An 18,374-nucleotide genomic window follows, 5' to 3' on the forward strand; every position below is an offset into this window, starting at 1 on the left:
ATTTTATTTAGAGTTAAATATTCTAGTTTCTTTTATATCTTCTAATAAGAAAAAAAAATACAAGAAAATTACATAGTGTTTCAGAATTTAGAAATAATTTTGTGTGTATTCACGTCTCCTGGATTCTAAACAGCAGAATGAACCACAGTGATCGCAGAAATATCCCATTGTTCAAATGAGCTTGCCAAAGGTTTCAGTTCCTATAATGCAGGAGATTTTATTTTCTTTTTTGCAAGCATAATTTGGAGAGTCTAATATATGTGTCTAAAATCCAGAGGGTTTTTTTGTTTTGTTTTGTTTTGTTTTTCATTCTAGTGGCTGAGTATTAACCTATTTCTTTATTCATTTTTATAGATTAAAAAAATCAACAGGAATTTTCCCGTAAACCAGCAGGTAAGAAAAAGAAAATTTGGATTTTTTTAATTTATAATTCAAGTTCTCACTTTAACTATCTTTAATTGTGCAATAGCTGTTCATTGTTTTACCTGAAGAAATTCTCAGTAGATTTTCTTTAGAGATTTCCTTGGTGTTTTTACTTTCTCAAAGGGAATTGGAGTGTTTCATCAAAGTAAGAACATTCCTAATCTTTTCAAATTAACTTGATGCAGGTATATACACTTTTCTTCAGATTGTGTCTTACCAATTTTACTATAAAAGGGGAATGTTGTCATTATCCTTTACAGAATTTACGAGAATAAATCATAGTTCCAAAATTCTGAAAATGTATGGTCTTTTTTTTCTCTTCTTTTTTTTTTTACCAGTTGACAAATATAGGTAAAAAAAAATAATATCTGCACAACTATTTAAGCAAAATATGAATAAAAATTACCAAGGTAAAACTCAGTACACTGCGCAATTAATTATGTATATGTTTTGTATGATAACTATTAATTATATAATGATAATTTCCACTCAAAGAAACTTGTTAAAGGGAAATAAAGCAATATGGTTCATAAGAAAAAAAATGATTCCTCATGAAAGGAGAGAAATATATATAGGACTGAGCTGTAAACTTGCCTTCAAGAGGAGACAGGCTTGAGGAAGAAAAGTGTTTTCACCTCCCTTACTCCAAATCTGCAGTTAGCCAATATATTTCTCAGTTCCCTTTCTCTAATCCACCTTTATTTATATGGACTTGCACTGAGTGTAACTCACAAAGGAGGTAGATAATTCTATTTTGTTTTCTGTTTTCTTCATGAGAAGATGCAAAAATGCAAAAAATTAATGAAAATTATATAATACTACTAATATTAATAAAAACAACTATATAAGGGTAAGTATAAATGTTACAATAGATGACATTACAATAGATGAAGTTAGTATTTGCATTTGGGAATTTTCATAACAATTTACATAACATCAGATGCACTATATGCATATAAAATATGCTCCTATCTCAAAAGAAGGAAGAAGATACCGACTTAATGAACAAAAAGCAGTTAATTGGCTCCATTTTAAATGTTATGATTTACTCTGAAATTATCTCCTTGCTTTTATTACTGTAAAAAATGAAGACAAAAAAAAATAAATGACAGTTAAAATGTGCTGCCACTCTAACATATAATTTAGGGATCTCTGCTGCTTTGGAACCCTTGGCACATGGAGTCAGCAAGGCATTTTGGCCATGCTATCTGTCAGGACAGCCTGTAATTATAGTGCATTAATCTCTCAACAGCACCAATCATTATACTCCGAAAGAAATACTATAGAGCACTCCAAGAAACTCAGTCAAAAGGTCAAATGGGAAAGAGGCTGGTTTGATGGGCAGTGAGACTGGTAAGGTCTTGTTGCCTGTCAAATATTGGAGAAGAAAAAGGTTTACTTATCTGTGGATGTCAGAAATTTTAGGGAACATTGAATTCAAAACCAGATTTCCGTTTTTGGCTAACCTTATATTGAGACAGTTGTTGTTTTTTATCATAAAAGAAGTTAGGAAAATCACCTAATTTAAGTGAAATAGTTAAATAATATTTTTTAGTAGAATCAGAAAAGGCTACAAATGTAAGATTAATTTCTGTCTTCATATGCAACAGATATCAACATGGTATGCAGAGAAGAAACAGGACTCTTTACTTGTTATATCAACACATAATTTATCTAAAAATTTATCTAAAATCTCAAATAGTCTTGTCATCCTGATTTTTTTGAATAAAATTAATCTTTGTCTAAGAGGTTGAACAGCTAGTTTTAACTTCTTTCTGCAAATACATCACGAACTTGAAAGCTGTCTTCATCCTATTATACTTTAAAAAAAAGCAAACAAATATTTAATTTCACTTAACAAATACCCAGAGTTTTGTTTGGTTGTTTTTTTTAATTAGCACTAGCAGGGTAATTGAAGGTTATTTTCACTTAGAATTTTTATACATATATATGTGGATTTTAATTAGTGAAATAAAAAGGGAAGGCAGTTTTCAAACTAGAGTCAAGGAACCAACCCATAGAATACCTTCAGGAAAATATTCTTGATATGGAGAAGACAATAGGAGCACAGACAGATCTATTAGCATTACAATGCGAAAACAAATGTACCTGCAAAGGTGTGTAAGATGCTGTAACTCCAATAGTATTATCCAGACATTTCAATATTGCAACAAGTTAAACAGATAAAAGAAAAAGTAATTACAAAAGTCTTGTTGACTGTACATAATGTGGCAGTTTCGTTTAATACAGTAATTGTGAAGGTAGGTTGTCTGGAAAATCATTAGAAAGATAACATATAGTAATTTAAATTTAAAATTTAAAGGTGATGGATATTGATAAGAAGGTAGTAATTATTTGGACATCATGAAGCAATAAGAAGTTCTCAGAATGGTGGTAGTACATTTAATAGTGGTGCAAATATGCAAAAAATGCTGGAAGAGGACTCCACAGACAAAAAGAAATGTTTGAAAAAGATTGTAGGACAAGAGGGAAATAAAGCTCCCCCTCTCTGAGTTGACAGTGATTAAAAGAACACTTGAAATGGTAAAAAATAGAAAACTAATTGTGTTTGCTACATTGGAATTGTATGCATTGGATATAAATAGCAACATTTAATAGCATAATAGCAAGTGGTTGAGAAAAATAAATAATTTTGGACTCAAAATGTACTGAATATTTCAAATAAGCACTAAGAAGTATGATGTTGTAGACAAAAATTCCATAAATTCAGAGAAAATAATATATTTCAAGGCTTCAGCCAGAGGCTTCTCTAGTTGATCAGCCAAGATGGGAGTGGAAACATGGTCATGTTTCCTTTTCTTGGGACTCCTGACCTCTGATGAGCTGTTACACTGATTACAGCAAATGTCAGCTCCTGTGAGAGCCATCATTAGGAAGGTGAGTTTTGAAAGGCAGCATTGACTCCCTGCTGGCTCTTTCCAAATGACAGGTGTGGCGTAGTAAGGACAATAAGCTGTGGTGGTGTAATAAGGACAAACACTGCCCATTCCTTTTCAATTCTCAATCTTTTCATTATCCACCATGAATTTGCAAATATGCTGATCTCGGCTGAAAATCGACTTGATAGCATCTAGAGAAATGAGCATTGGGCAGTCCTTATAAAGCCTTCTGATCCTTTTCAGGGTGAGAAACCAAATGTAGCCTCCAGCTACTAGAAATTTTACTTCACATTCTAACTCTCATTTGCTTTTTGGGATTCATTGGGATTTGGCTTTTACTGGTTGCCATGCCAGGAGGATGACTTGGCAACATCTGGCTTAGATACACAGTGGAATTCAAGGTTTAGATCTAAATCTTAGTCTGGCCTGCAATTCACCTCTTCCTGTCCCTACATGAACAAGTAAGTAAAATGTTCAAAAATTGCAGCTGGGAAAGTCATAACTTTCTGTCTCCCATTTCACTCAACAAGGCAGTGGTACAAAGCAGATACGGCATGTGGCAAATTCAAGGAGTGGATTTTTCATTTCATTGATTATTGCTATGTTCACATACATGTTCACAAATATAATAGACACTTGCTTCTCTACCACATGGGCAACAGTCAAATCAAAAGGTTTCACATGAAGCAGATAAAAATATCATGGCAGAGGAGTGTAGTTAAAACTTTCTTTTCCTATGTTGTGTGTCTCATGTCCACTAGGATGAACACAAAGGGCATGACCCTTCAAATTTCATATGCTGAATTCACACACACACAAAAAAAATAATAATGGGGAAGAATGCTATAATCCTTTTTTTTGAACACTATTTCTCTTCTTTCCACAAGTAGTGTGAGACTTTTTGAAATATTTGTATCTACAGAAGATAGGAAATTTTTATTAAATAATTTTAGCTTTAAAGGATAATGTGTCCCTCAAGAATTTTCCTGCTTTATGGGAAAATAATTGGTAGCTGGTCTATTCAAAGTTGACAGTTAATAATGAGAATCATGTGAGAATGAGAAAGAGTGTTTAACTGTGTTTAACTCAGTTTTACAGCAGGATTATGGCATAATGAACTGATGCCATACTAAGGCCAGAAACTGGGGTATCATTGTGAGTGTCAGATTCCACAGTCAAGAATCCTGTTTTGCAGACTTTTTCCTCTTGATGGCCAAGAATGAGGTGATGGTATATACCTGATGGCATTCAAAAATATACATGGTTATGTCTATTTCCTTTTAATTCTTCTATAATGTAATAAAAACAACTATACACATCTATGTACATAGATAGATCTACACATCTATCGATCAGCTATGTTGTATCACCTCATATTCCACTTTAATGGGGTGTTGACCAGTTTTATTAAAGTTCTAAAGTTAGAATAATCTCATTTAAAATCAATTCTAAAAGCTTGACTCAGTGGGTTTATTTAGTAAAACCTGAATTGCATGTACTGCATAAAGGTGATTACACACAAATGTCATGGTGACTCTTTCCTGTTAATCAAGCCAGTGCTCTTTGCTTAGAGATGCAACACACAGAGATGTGTTGCATCTCTATTGCATCTGAAAAGGTGAATTCCATTGCTCAAGTGAGTTTATAAGACTGATAGGACAACATCTGACTGATAAACACCTGTATGAAATACAACACAAACCTTTTTTTTTATTATTACTAATTACAGGATAATAGGCTCTGTTGCTGTTGTATTGGTATTTTGAAAATGCAGTGATTAAGCAGAGAGTTCTGAAATATGACATGTCCTCAAAAGAAAACAAGTCTGTTCTAGAAGTACATTAAGAACAGTGGAGTTTTTTTCCCTCTCCTTAGTGTATTATTTTTGTAGGTTTTTTCTTCCTAATTTTGCTTGTCTGTTGAGCTAATTAATTCTTTTCCAATATTCTGTTCTGTGTTACCTCATAGTAGCCATCCTGCAGCTCTTGACTGACAGTCACTGAACTTTCAGATGCAATGGTACATCTGCTCTATCACCATCTGTTGTCACAGTCAGGACTTGATCAGGTTTATTTTGAAGGAAAATCTCTGGAATGAAGCTTCTATTGTTAAATGATTATAGAAACACACAGAGGAAGCTGAGTTCTTGCTGTTAAATTAAGCAGAAGTGCACAATAGGGTGTAAATTGTGTCGAGCTAATTCCCTGCCATTGTCAGCCATCTATGGCACTCAGCATGGATTATTGCTGCATAACATATACCCTTGAAAGGCTTAGGTTGCTTATCGATACTTTATTGAGCTTTCTGTAAGACAAACTGAATATCTCTATCTGTATATCTACCTATATTGAAAAGTTTTTGTGGTTGACATGAAATGTTTTTCCCTGAGCAGTTTATGTAATTGTTTTAGATTCTTCTGAGGCAGTCTCTATGATAAAAACTATGCTTCCTGTTGCCAATAAAAAATTTTTCTTCCTTTTACTTAGTAGTCTGGAATAGCTTTTGAACTTCAGGGCACAAAAAATTTTAGAAGGTAATACACATGGTAGATTGTTAAAGATTTTAGGCTGAGGAAACCATTTTGACTTTTGAGAGGAAGGTCAGACAGCTTCCTCAAGCTAGTCTATTACCTGATGAGCTAGATAAAATTCATGTTGTGAGTCACTTGATGCAGTTATTGGATAGCAATGCTTCTGTCCTAGGGCTGCATACCTTATAGCTCATGAGAGGATGAAAGTAATTGGGACACCTGCTGGAAATTTAGATGATACCAAAGAGTGATTATATCAAGTTCTTATTTAAATCTCAAAATATAAATCTCAAGCTGTGAATCAAATACTTTCTGCATGTCCAGCAAATTCAATTTTGCCTCAAGTAGAATTTCATCTTCATTTACATATTTTCTCATTTATTTTCTTGTCTTTTTTTTTTCTAATACTAACTCATTAGTATTTTAAGTATTACCTTTTTTTTTTTTCCCCCATCTGCAATCTTAATATCTCTCACTGAGAATTCCTTTCAGTAAGGGTAGTTTTCCTGACCAAATTAAATTACCTGTGTTGGCTGTGTGTTCATACTTCAGCCAGTACAGGGGTGAATGCACTGTATCTCCACTAAAGGTTTAAATAGGATGGATGAATGAGGGGGTTCTAAATGCCTTGCTCTGTTGTAGAATTTTCAAAGTGAGTGACATAGACATGTCCCACAGCTACACAATAAATTGATAAGTAGATAAAAAAATGTTACTTACTTATGGGTTTGAGAAGAGTTACTAGTTATTGTACATTAGTGGTCTAAACAAATAAGCAGATAACTATAAATAAATAAATACATGTGTATTAAAAAAATTATATATTTATGCCTATTTTTGGGTGATAGCTATAGCTTAAATGTACTTGACTGGTAAGTGGACAGCTTTTGAGATTTTTACCAGATCCTTCACTTTGTATTTACACACTTGAGCATGAATTCAGGCTCATTCTGATCTTGTGTGTTTCTATATAGTGTCATAGCTTCAAAAGGAGTCCTCAGCGTTTAAGTTGGTGGTTAGGTTAGAAGATGAAAGATACACATCTGATAGACTGACTTTGTGAGTGCTGTAATTTCTAGGTTACATTAATAAGAGCTTTCCCTTCAGCTGCTACCTTTTGCAACAAGGTGCTCTCAACATCCTAATAAAACTTGATCCTGTCTGAATGCATCCTGAGGTGTTCTGAATCAGAATGCTGTAGCAGATGTAATCAAAGGAATAATTGCTTTCTGTTTGTCGTAACAGTATGGACAAATACTTTTCCCCAGAAGCATAATTCTGTATCTACAGTGAGGTCAGATAGTGAGAAACCACTGAGTTTAAATAACAATCAAAGACATTGCTTTTATTGCATCATTTTACCCCATCTTCTGTTTATATGCATGACATGACTAGATCCCACTTTAAACATGTTTGGATCTGATATTATGGAATTTACCCAAGTAATGGGCTATGTAACATAATGGGACAGTGAAAAGGATGCCTGCAATTTGAAGCACAGATTTTCGGTAGGATTTGAATATTTATGATGTCTAAGACTAGAAATAAGTAGCAAACATTAAACCAAGAAAGGACCTTTTATTCTACTACAACGAATATTTCCATCTTTTTCCGTAGGATGGGATAGTTACTTTCCAAACAGGCCAACAAAGCAGCAGAACAGGAAGCAACTTTCAGCATTCATGATTGGAAATAGATGCCTTAATGATGCATTTGTGCTGTAGAAGTTCCTGAAAAATGGTAACAAAGAGAGAAAATAAGGAAAAGTTGGAAATAGAGTCACTGTCTTGAGCCTGTGTGAGTTCAAAAATCATTTGGACAATGAAGCTGTTCTTAGCTGTGTTCTGTGAAGGACCAGGAGTTGGATTGAATGATTCTGGTGGATCCTTTCCAACTCAGAATATTCTATAATACCCACAAAATAAATAGATCTTTCTTTTATTTTCCTTTTTTTTTCTTTTTTTCCCCCAGTTATACTTAGAAAGATTAAGTATAGGTGAAACTTTTTTTTCCTCTAGCCTCCCTTAAATAAGGAATTGTTCGTATCTGTAGCTTACAGGTATGAATTTGTTCTGTCTGGAGAGATTGTAATTTTCATTGGAGGCTGAGGCTAGAAATAAAAATGTTGCAATGCTTTATTGCAATGTCTCTTTTATTGCATCAAGTGAGTGTAAAAGTTCCCAGGAATAACATCAATTTTAGTATACTAGAAGGAAGTGTTCAATAAGCCTATACACACATTATTCCTTGGGGAATTGTATCATCTAAAGAAATTAATTGGAATCAATGAAGCATATACTTTAAGTGTAGATTTTCTATTGAAGGAGCACATGGGACTCAAAAAGGCATAAATAAAGTATATTTAATTACAGTCTATTTCAAGAGGAGAAATGAATAACACTTCATTTTTCTCATTACTATTCTGCATCTGTGCAGATGATTGGTGCTTCAAATCATAGCTTCTGATCAGAAAAATATTTATCTGCTTGAACTTCTAAGAACAGTGGTTAAACAGAACTCTGTGCACTGCAGGTGGTCACTTGTCTTTTGGCTCTCATCACAATAATAGTCCATGGGACCAGCTACAGAGTTGCTACCTGAATTTCAGAAAATAATTGATGTATAATAATACAAAGCAATTGACAATTTATGGGTTACCTACAAATGAAGAAGGAAAAAAATAACACTGAGACCTATTAATCACTGAAAATGTGTGAAGGAAAGCTGTAAAAATTATAAAGTAATGTAGCTAATTGCAAATGCAGAAACAGCCCCTAGAAATACATAATATTACAACAACCTTTTGTCTTTTCAAAGAGTTATATATCCTGGTAAGGAGACACTGTTCAGCAAGCAATATCTGGTGTATCTTTAGCATATTAGAAAATATTTGCTTTCAATCTTAGTGTTTTGGGAAGCAAAACTTAGTAAATCTGTCCTATTTTATGACACAGCAAATAGAGATTTAGCGGTGTCAGGTCAAAAAACTATACTCAAGAGCTGACAACTGACAAATTTATTTATTTATTTATTTAATAAGAAACATTTTAGCTTGGAATATCTCTCAGCAATTATGAGTTGAAAAAAAAAAAAAAGCAAAAACCAAAAAAGTCAAGTTATGTAATGTGTGCAGGTCTGAAGGACTGAGGAGGTGTAAATAGGTAGGCATCTCTGTGCCTGGGCTTCTTGCTCTAAAACAGGTCGCTGCCTTGATGGCTATGTAGTGTGTAAGTGCTGAGTGACCGGAGTCACCTGAGACAACTCAAGACTACCCACAAAGCCCAGCAGGATCAAGATGCAGCAGGGTACAGTTTCTAGCTGTTTTCTGCAAATATACATCCAGAAGTCCTGCTGCTTCCTATTATTTGTTTAACAGCCTACTGTTTGTAGTACTTAGTAGAAGCAATAGTCACTCATCACTCCAACCTATTGCTCCCACGCGCCTGCCCTGATGGCAGTAGGTGGAATAATGCAGCCAGCTCTTCTTCCCCTCCTGCTGAAGTAGGCTGCTGTTCAAAACCAAACCCAGACAGTGGGAAAGAAGAGGATCTGATCCTATTATGCAAATAGTATCCTGACCTCTGAGGCTGCAAAAGAAGCTTAAAAGAATAGATGGTCTCTCGTGAGAAGAGTGACTTCTGGCCAAGTATTAATTGTGAGTTTACATCCATCAATTTTTAAATAATGTTCCTGCAGGTCACTGTTTGGACTTCACAGGGCCTTGAATTATTTCACCAGGATCTCTTCTGCAATCAGACAGATGGCACCCTCGGAGGAGTTTTTATGTTCTCTTTCTATGGCTGAAGGTCCCTCTGTAGAACTTCATGGATAAAGAGCTTCAACATCTTACACTGAAACTTGGGCTTTGTTCAGGATGCAATCTTAATTTTATGGGTTGCTTCCCTCCGTTTTTCCATGATAGTGAGACACTGTGTTAAAAAAATCTTGAGTGGAAGAAAGCTCTGATATTGCAAAATGAGTCTCACTTGTCACTTTTTAAAGACTGAGCTTTTCCAATGATACTGCAAAATTCATGGAAATACTGAGATGCTAGAGACAAATCAACTACTGACAGGCATTACTCCACTGTCAAAAAGTACGTGCAAAAAGTGAATTAAGTAATTGTTATGAGCTCTACTACTAACTTCCTGGCACATCTATTGACATATGACCAGCTGTAGAATCCTCAAAATAGCTTAGATTCAATCTAAACACCAGGAAAATTAAAACCATCTTGCTTATAACAGAATCAAAATCTGTTAATAAATAGGATATAGAGAGAAGCATGAAAATAATATATTCAGTAGGACATACTGAATATAATGTTTTTCATCTTAGCATCCCCTAAGTTTTTTTTTAGCTTCTCAAGGGGTATTTTAGCAGTAGTTATTTTCTACCTTGCCTTGCTCTTTCAGAATCAGACTGCATTCTGGTTCTCTTTCTTAACACATTTGTATTTTAATCCTACTGTTTGCAAAGTGATGTTTAAAGTCATTCTGTAGTAGCAAAAGTTCTTTGTAACTCTGGAGTTCTTTATAGTCCAAGAAGAATTTTATTTACTTTAAGAATGTATAAGAATTTAAGGTATATATGATTACTTTGATTCTTTACTAGCAACTTTATTCTTGTCTCGCTTGACTTCTCACCTTCTTTTTCCCTTCCTCTTCAATCTCTATAGGATATCAGGGTCCTTCACAAATCATAACATTTTCTTCCCTTGTTTACAATTGAGAAGGGGTGATAGGATACATCTTTCATTGCTGCTTGTGAGCAATGTCTTCAATCTCAAGGGTACTTTGCCTGCAAGCAATCTGTACTAAAAATTCCTTTACAGAGGATATTTTAAGGATGAAATCTCCAGTGAGAAACTTGACACACAGCCCCTCTGAAAATTAGGGCAGATAAAAAGTAGGGATGTTTATAAAATCCTAGGCAGCTGCAGATGGATTATGAAATGTGAATTACTGCATATGACTTATATTTAGTAATGAAATAATGTGAAACTGTAATAAAAACAATGCTGAAGCTGTTTTTCTAAGAGCAGTAAGTCAAGACCACTTTAAAACAGATTCCAAGACAGATATGACTGCTTTGAGATCAAACAATCACAAAATAATTTATATTGGATAAGGTTTTGTAGGTCATCTGGTCAGAATCCTGCTCAGAGAATGGCCTACATAAATCAGATTGCTCTGGACTTTCCCCCATCAGATTGTGACTATCTTTAAGAATGGGGATTTCATAACATCTCTCACCAAGAGAAGTAACTGAGAAATTTAAAAATACTAAAAGTTGTCAATGGTGCTTTGCCACGTAATTTCTTTGCTGTAGTGCTACAAAACAGACGTAGTGAGTAAATCTCACTGTCTGTCAAAGTATTTACTCTGGATTTCAACTGCAGAGTATTTATTTGTTTTTATAAAAATAGCTTATTTTTCAGGCTTTTGTGACTGAAAGTTCAAATTCTGAAGGCAGGTGAAAGAGAAAAGCAGTGATCCATAACATTATCTCTATTCATCTGTAGTGGAAGATCTTTGAGGCCAGTTTGTTTAAAAACAGGTTTTATCTGTTCAACTGTTATTTTTTCAAAAGTGGTCTTCATTTCTTTTATAGACATATTTGAAATACATTTTGAGTTAAAATGTTAAGTGTTGTCTAGTTTCTCTAATAAAAAAATAAATACTTCTGTTATCTATATATATTAAATTTATGGATTAATTTACAATTTTCTACTACATTATATGATTTGAACTAAAGTTTTACTGCATTGTTCATTTTTTAATAAATATGGTTATCACTTTCTATTTAAAAATTAAGCTTAATTAGACCTATTGCTTAATGGTCTTGAAAACGGTGAAATCATTAGACAAAAGATTATTTGCTGTAGCTAATAAGATACAAAATTACCTTAGGGAGTACTCTTTATTGATTTGATTAAAATTTTATAACATCTCTTGTTTTGTTTTTTTTTGGCCTGTTAGTAACTGGCAGTAGTAGCATTGATTCTTCAAAGACATTATGCAGATGAAGCAAAATTTCTCATCTGTGGGTTCCATGTGTTTTGAAAATAAAATTTCAACTCTTGTTGAATTATTTTTCTTTCAGTTACATGCATTGAGTGCTTGAAAGAATTGTATTTCTGAGAGGCAATGTAATGCTGGGCTAAAACATTTCAATTTTTGAGTTCTTTTTAATTTTTATTATTCTGTGAGTTTATAAGCAGTACTTGTGTTTTCTGAGAGCCCTGAGAAAGTCTTAAGTACAGTTTCAGCTTGCAGAAGTCTTTTTATTTTGATAATCAGACAGGACTGAAAATAATTGTTCCTCAGTAGAAATAGTCAAAGAAATTTTGCAAGCATTAATAGCTATTTTCATCAGTTGTCATTTAAATTATTAAGAATGAAAATGTAAACAAGTTCCCATGGATAAATTTATTCTATTGAATATTGATGTTGATTCCAAACAGTATTTAAATTAAATATTTTAAGTCTAAAAAGGCTTTGGTATAATTACATATATATGTGAACTACTAATTTTCCAGTTTTGTTCTCACAAAGGTATAAAAATATTTCTTAGTCAGATCTTGTGAAGTCATGGATAAAACAAAGGAATTTCTCTCAAGTATGTTTATTTTGCTGTGCAAACAGCAACACCAGAGACTTCAAAGGCAACTGTAAATATACATTGATTATTTGCAGGTTTATTCTAGCTTTGTGAGCACTTTGAAATGTAAACATCTAACTATAGAAATGTAATTCTGATGTTATGCAAACTCAAAACATTTATTGCTAAAATTCATTTCAAACAGCCTATTTCCCATCATCTGTGTTTTTTGTATGCTCAGTCATTTGGGGTTCTTCCATGTTACCATCTCCTTTGGCTGAGTTCAGTAAGTTCAGGATGTGAGCAAAGCACCTGCATGAGCAGTATGGTCTCACAGAGACAACCACACAGTCTAAATTGCACTAGTCCTGTCCAGGTTCTGCTTACCAGTCCTTTTCAGAGAAACAGAAAAAGAAAATCCAAAAATTATCTGTCACCAGTCATTGAAATCTAATTGAAAGATACTCCTGAGACAAGTTAGGAATGTTATTAAATGTTTCTGTAAATATTTCACTCTCCCTGGTACTTAAGAAAGATAAATATGTCAATTGTTTGCACAACATTTACAATATTAAATGTTTCTGTAAATATTTCACTCTCCCAAGTACTTAAGAAGGATAAATATGTCAGTTGTTTGCTCATTGGCACCATCAAAAAGCTGAAAGACACTGTGTAGTGACTTGTAATAGTCTGATCTTTTTCTTCATTCAGCATCTTTCAGTAGTCTACCCTGAGGTGAAAAAGATGAATGTCATAGGTTGCTCATCAAAAAGGAGAGGTCATGCCCTCCAGCTTGATTATTTGAAATAATTTTGTTTGACCCATTTTTTATTTTAGGATTTTAGGCATGAAAAATATGTGCTGTGTACATTTAGAAGAGGAAAAAAAATGCCATTAATCAAAAGTCAAGTCTTGAAACCAGTCAAGCTACTAGGCTATAAAATTAATGATGTTTACTTTTTTTCATGAGTGCTGAGCTTGCTGCATGACACTGTTATCTAATTTAAACCATCAAAATCCCCAAGAAATTTCGTCCTGGATTAAAATTTGCCACCATTCTTGTGCCTGTTACTAAATTTCACCTCCAATTTCAGGTGAAAAATGAACTGGTAGGAATTAAAATATCGCCATATATCAAAGATTTTATTTTTTTCCCCCCAGAAAATAAAGCAAATAACTGGTTGCAGTTATACAACAGTAAAAGGAGGGGAGAATGATTATAGTGTGATATATAGTAATTATTTTAGTCAGGAAATGTGTGTGACCTGCACATTTTCAGTGTTTGCTGAGAGCTGCTCTGTTGAGAGTATCAGTGAAAATCTGAAGCCTCTCAGGTCAGCTGTAAAATGCTTCTGATATCATCAGGAATGAGTCTCCTCAGTGGTAAACCTGGTAATCAAATGAACCTACTCAGGGATGTTTAAATTGTGTTGATGTGTAAATTGCTCAGAAGGTGAGTTATGTGGTGGGTACATAAGAGAAGTCTACAAGAAGAAGGGTCAGTCGAGTGAGGAAGGCAGATTACTTTACATAACAAGTTTTTTTTTTCATCATCTAGCTACGATACCTATTTAGCAGGAAAATGCTTAATGCTGTATAAAATGCACACATCCCCTGTGCATTTCGGGGAGTTTACCACATGCTGGTTAGTTAGTCTCGTTCATATTTTATCTTTTTTTAATTACACAGTCAATATTCTGGAAGACAGGACTAGCGTGAGCTATTTTTGTACTGATTCCTACTCATAATTTCACACATACTCCTGAAATTAATATAGATTGTTATCTAATACTGCAGTTTGCATCCAAATCCATCTTTGTAATAAAAGCTGCATAAGGTCTTTCTTGGAAAAAGTCTATGCTTTCTAAATGCTAATCACTTCTATTAAAATGAACAAATTCAAATTGTAATGAATTTTAAATACACATAATTGTGCATTGACTTGAATAATTTAAGACAGGAAAAAAATCCCAACTTCTAATGTTGACATTTTGACAAAGGCACACAGTTGCCCAATTAAGGTTCAAATAGACTCTATCTTAGAAGAATTTATTTCAATGAACAGCTACTTAGAAGCCTTAAATAAGTAAAATGAGTGCTTTGAAATAATCTGTGACTATTAACATGTAGCACTGGAAAAATCCAGAGTGAGCCAAAATGTTTCTTTGGATTAGTAGATTATAACAAGAAGAAGAAACCTGGAAAAAAACCACACAGTTCTTTACCTGCTTAGAAAGCTGTCCTTTATCCACATGTAGCCATCATTCTTCAAACCTGTGGAGGGAGTGATGGCATGCAGCATGTGTTGTGACCACCCTTTTTCTTCGATTTTTCCCACATTTTCAGTATGCTTTTTAATTGTTTTTATGCTAACAATTGACTATAATGAATTTTTAGACTTTAAGGAAAATTAATTTTAAAAGTACAGAGAAAATTATATTAAAAGCAGAGTAGAGAGCATTAGCTGAATTTCTCATCCCTCATTACTTTCCCTCTGTGGTGTCTGACATATTTGTCTTCTGATTCCATGTTCATCCTGTCTCCTTTCAGCACAGTTTCACATAATGTAAGTATGAATCTCAGACTTGCAAGATAAAAAGATGTCAGTGCATCTGTTCTGATCTTTGAATTGCCTCACTTTTATGATGTCACATAGCTATTACATTTCCTTTTGGGGACATTTTCTTGTATTTTGTCTTTCTATTCTTCCTAAAATATAATGAAATTTGTGCAAAAACTCTGAAAAATCTCTCCGATAGTCAAGGCTATGTAAGTCATTTTTAACAATATATTGGACTGATATAAAATATGGCAATTTATCTTGCTTGATTAGGATGTCTGTGTGGTTTAAGAACATATTAAATGGATTATGGATTTTTGACTGAAGAAATTGTCCTGTTTCATTTATCATTTCAATATAGATTTTTTTAAACTGTCCATGATTCAACTCATAAACCATAATGACTTATTGAATCTTTGCTACTGAACCAGCAGCCACTAAGTTAACTAATTTGTGTCACCATTTGATTTTGAAGAATGAGCTGCTTGAGGTAAGTTAGAAACCAGGAATACAAAAATTATCTTTCAAATGAAATGTGAATCATAAATAGAATCTGTTTTAATCACCCCTTCCCCCAACATTAGTTGATAACAATCAACAGTTTTATAGGGATTCAAAAAAAAACTTGATAATATTAAAACTTCAATAGATTTTTGATTCTATAATGGAGCATTCTATGCACTGTCCATTTGTGATTAACATTTATATCTGTTCCTCATGTATCTGTGCTAAGCATTTATTTTCAGAAATGAAATTTCTGGTATTTCATAATCTCTTTAAATGCCATTTGTGCCAAGTCTCCATGTGCAGCTACATTGAGATATGGTCCAAAACTCTCAGTCATATATCATATTATTCCAGTATTTCAGTTCTTAGTTTTGCTGAACTATTAATTTTGTAAGTTACAATCCCTTTCAGTAAATAAGTTTTTTTAAGTTTTTATAGGTCAAAGCTTTTTTAGAAGTCAGAAAGTTTCCCATTAACAGAAGTGCTTCAAAAATGTCATCTATTTTACCTAAAATGTGAAAGTTTTCAACAGTTTCTCACCTTCATTGTATAAAAAATTTGCAGTATTTTGCTTAATTTCACATGTTTAGTATGTTTAGATAAACTGAGATCATTTTAGGAACTTAAAACTTATCAGAATTCTCAGAGTTATCTATTAAAATACTTAGCAAGTATTTGTTTAGTTTTGCCTTATTTTCCAGAATAAAGCCTGTGCTATTTTAATCCACACATGAATATGCACATGCACTCAAGCAAACTTGTAAATGTTCCTAATTCTAATCATACATCCTTTGTTTGACGGTTTTCCTCTCTATATTGAATAGTAGGTATTGAGCCTGAAGAAGAAATGCTTTTCTGTTAATAAAACTTTTGGTGCAGCACGTTGTCTGGAAAATCAATCTAATTTTTCCTCATGATCTACAGGGGAAAGGGAGAAATATCTAAGAGAGCAATTGCCCTAAATTTCATTACTACCTTTGTATTGAGTCAATCAAATGTGGAATATCAATACATCTGCACAGCATGAGTGACTGTATCCTGCTATTGTGATGAATAGTAGATGTAAAAACATGAAAGAGAAAAACACTAAGGGATTACATACAGTGTTACAGTGACATCAGGTATCATCAGGCAAGATAATATCTTGCTGTGTGTCGAATTTAAATTAAAGAAATGAAGATTAAACCAAATTAATTCAATTTAATTGATTTTGAAGCATAGATGTTTCATTTCCTAGAAATTTGAGATCATGCATTTTCTTCAGTTATAGACAGAAAATGTGCCAAACTTCTGCACATAGTAGTACAATTTATTTATGCTTATACACCTCTTCTGTGTAAACCTACCTCAGTCACTGAGGTCTAGAGACTGAAATCAAGCCAGAGGGATGAGTATCTTATTTATGGATAGCATATGAAACAGCAGAAATTAGAGAAATTTGAATAAACATTGAATTGAAATAATTTAAAACTTCTCTTGCTTTACCAGTCTGTTATTTGTTTGGTGGTTTTTTTTTTTTTTTCCTTCTGAATAGTTCTCCATTTAGGAATGAATGAGATTTCAGATAAAATGGATTTTTAGTTGTTGCATAACACAGTGTTTAGCACTCTTTTTGATGGTTGAATATTATGGTACAGATCTGTTTTCTGTTTGACTTTTATAAACTTATTTAGTCACCAAACGAGCAGATACTTCAGCACATGTTCTTCATTGAACCTGAGACTATATGACAGTTTTAGTGTTCGATATTGACAAAATAATTAAGTATTGAGGTGTCACTGTAGTAAGAGAAAAATGGACCTTCTCCCTCTCTCTGGCTATAGACCATAAAATATCCAATAAACTGTGACAGAGACTAGTAGTGTTGAATTTATACAAGGGGATTTTGAAAAAGCTAATAATTTCCAGTGTGTTATGATAAAAAATACATCCTCCCCCATCCCCATCTCCCCCCACCAAAAAAAAGATAAAAAGAAAAAAACAATAGACCCACTATTTATTTTAATGCATATCCCAGGAAAAAATGTTGCTGAAAATTCTCTGCCCAAAAGTATGGAAATTAACTAGTGTAAATTTCTTTTCAAAAAGTACACAACATTCAAAATCTGGAAGGATAAATTATGCAGTAAAAACATTCATTTTAGGGACATTCATATTATTGGTGCACTTACAAACTTGTTGAATTTTTAACTTTTTGTTACACAATTATTACCGTTTTCTTCCATAAATATTACCAACATTTAAGACAATGTCCCATAACTTCTTTGTTAGTGTAGAGATCAGTTTCACATTGGCATTTAAAAATAGATCTGTCCCATTAGCAGCACTGTATGAAATAGGGTTGAACTATTTTCCATAGCAGTAGTGTACCCATGCACACTGGAAAATATTACTAATGACATGGTTTTAAATAGTTGTCCCATTGATATGTCTACTTCCTGTTCAGTGGTTCTCCAGATCCTGGCATAGTGGTGACTTAGGTTCTTCTACTCTTCAAGGATTTAATATTAAATAACTCAAAATTAACAGGATAGGTAGGAAATTGTATCCAAAATTGAGCTGGAATAACTTCTAGTTCAAACATCTGTGTCAGGAGATCTGCAGGTAGTGGTAAGGGTCTACAGGATTCTACAACTCCGTTGTAGCTATAGATGAAGTCTGTTCAAAATAGTGACTGAAAATAGTCTGCTAATCTCCTGTTTCTAAGCAAAAAGGTTCAAAACTCCTACAGAGAGATTTTCAGGGAGTAAAAAAAAAAAATCTGACATTAATTGGAAATGAAATTTGTAACATCGTATTGTTTAATGTGTAACTGTGAACTTGCATGTGGAGGCTGTGTCTATGTTGCTGT

The 18,374-nt window shown here is 33.3% G+C and overlaps 1 protein-coding gene across 9 annotated transcripts in view; it reads left to right on the forward strand.

Moving 5' to 3' along the window:
- SNTG1 (syntrophin gamma 1) overlaps positions 1-18,374 on the forward strand; it is a 314,313-nt gene that overhangs the window by 243,258 nt on the left and 52,681 nt on the right. For all 9 annotated transcript variants that reach the window (XR_014952899.1, XM_077783692.2, XM_085572105.1 and 6 more), the window contains one exon: positions 355-393. Coding sequence is in view for 8 of the 9 variants with exons in the window: in XM_077783692.2 (XP_077639818.1) it covers positions 355-393 (39 nt within the window). In the remaining variant the exon portion in view is untranslated. The remainder of the gene's footprint in view (positions 1-354; positions 394-18,374) is intronic.

This window comes from Lonchura striata, chromosome 2, assembly GCF_050655825.1.
Source record: "Lonchura striata isolate lonStrDom1 chromosome 2, ASM5065582v1, whole genome shotgun sequence".
NCBI classification, from domain to species: domain Eukaryota; kingdom Metazoa; phylum Chordata; class Aves; order Passeriformes; family Estrildidae; genus Lonchura; species Lonchura striata.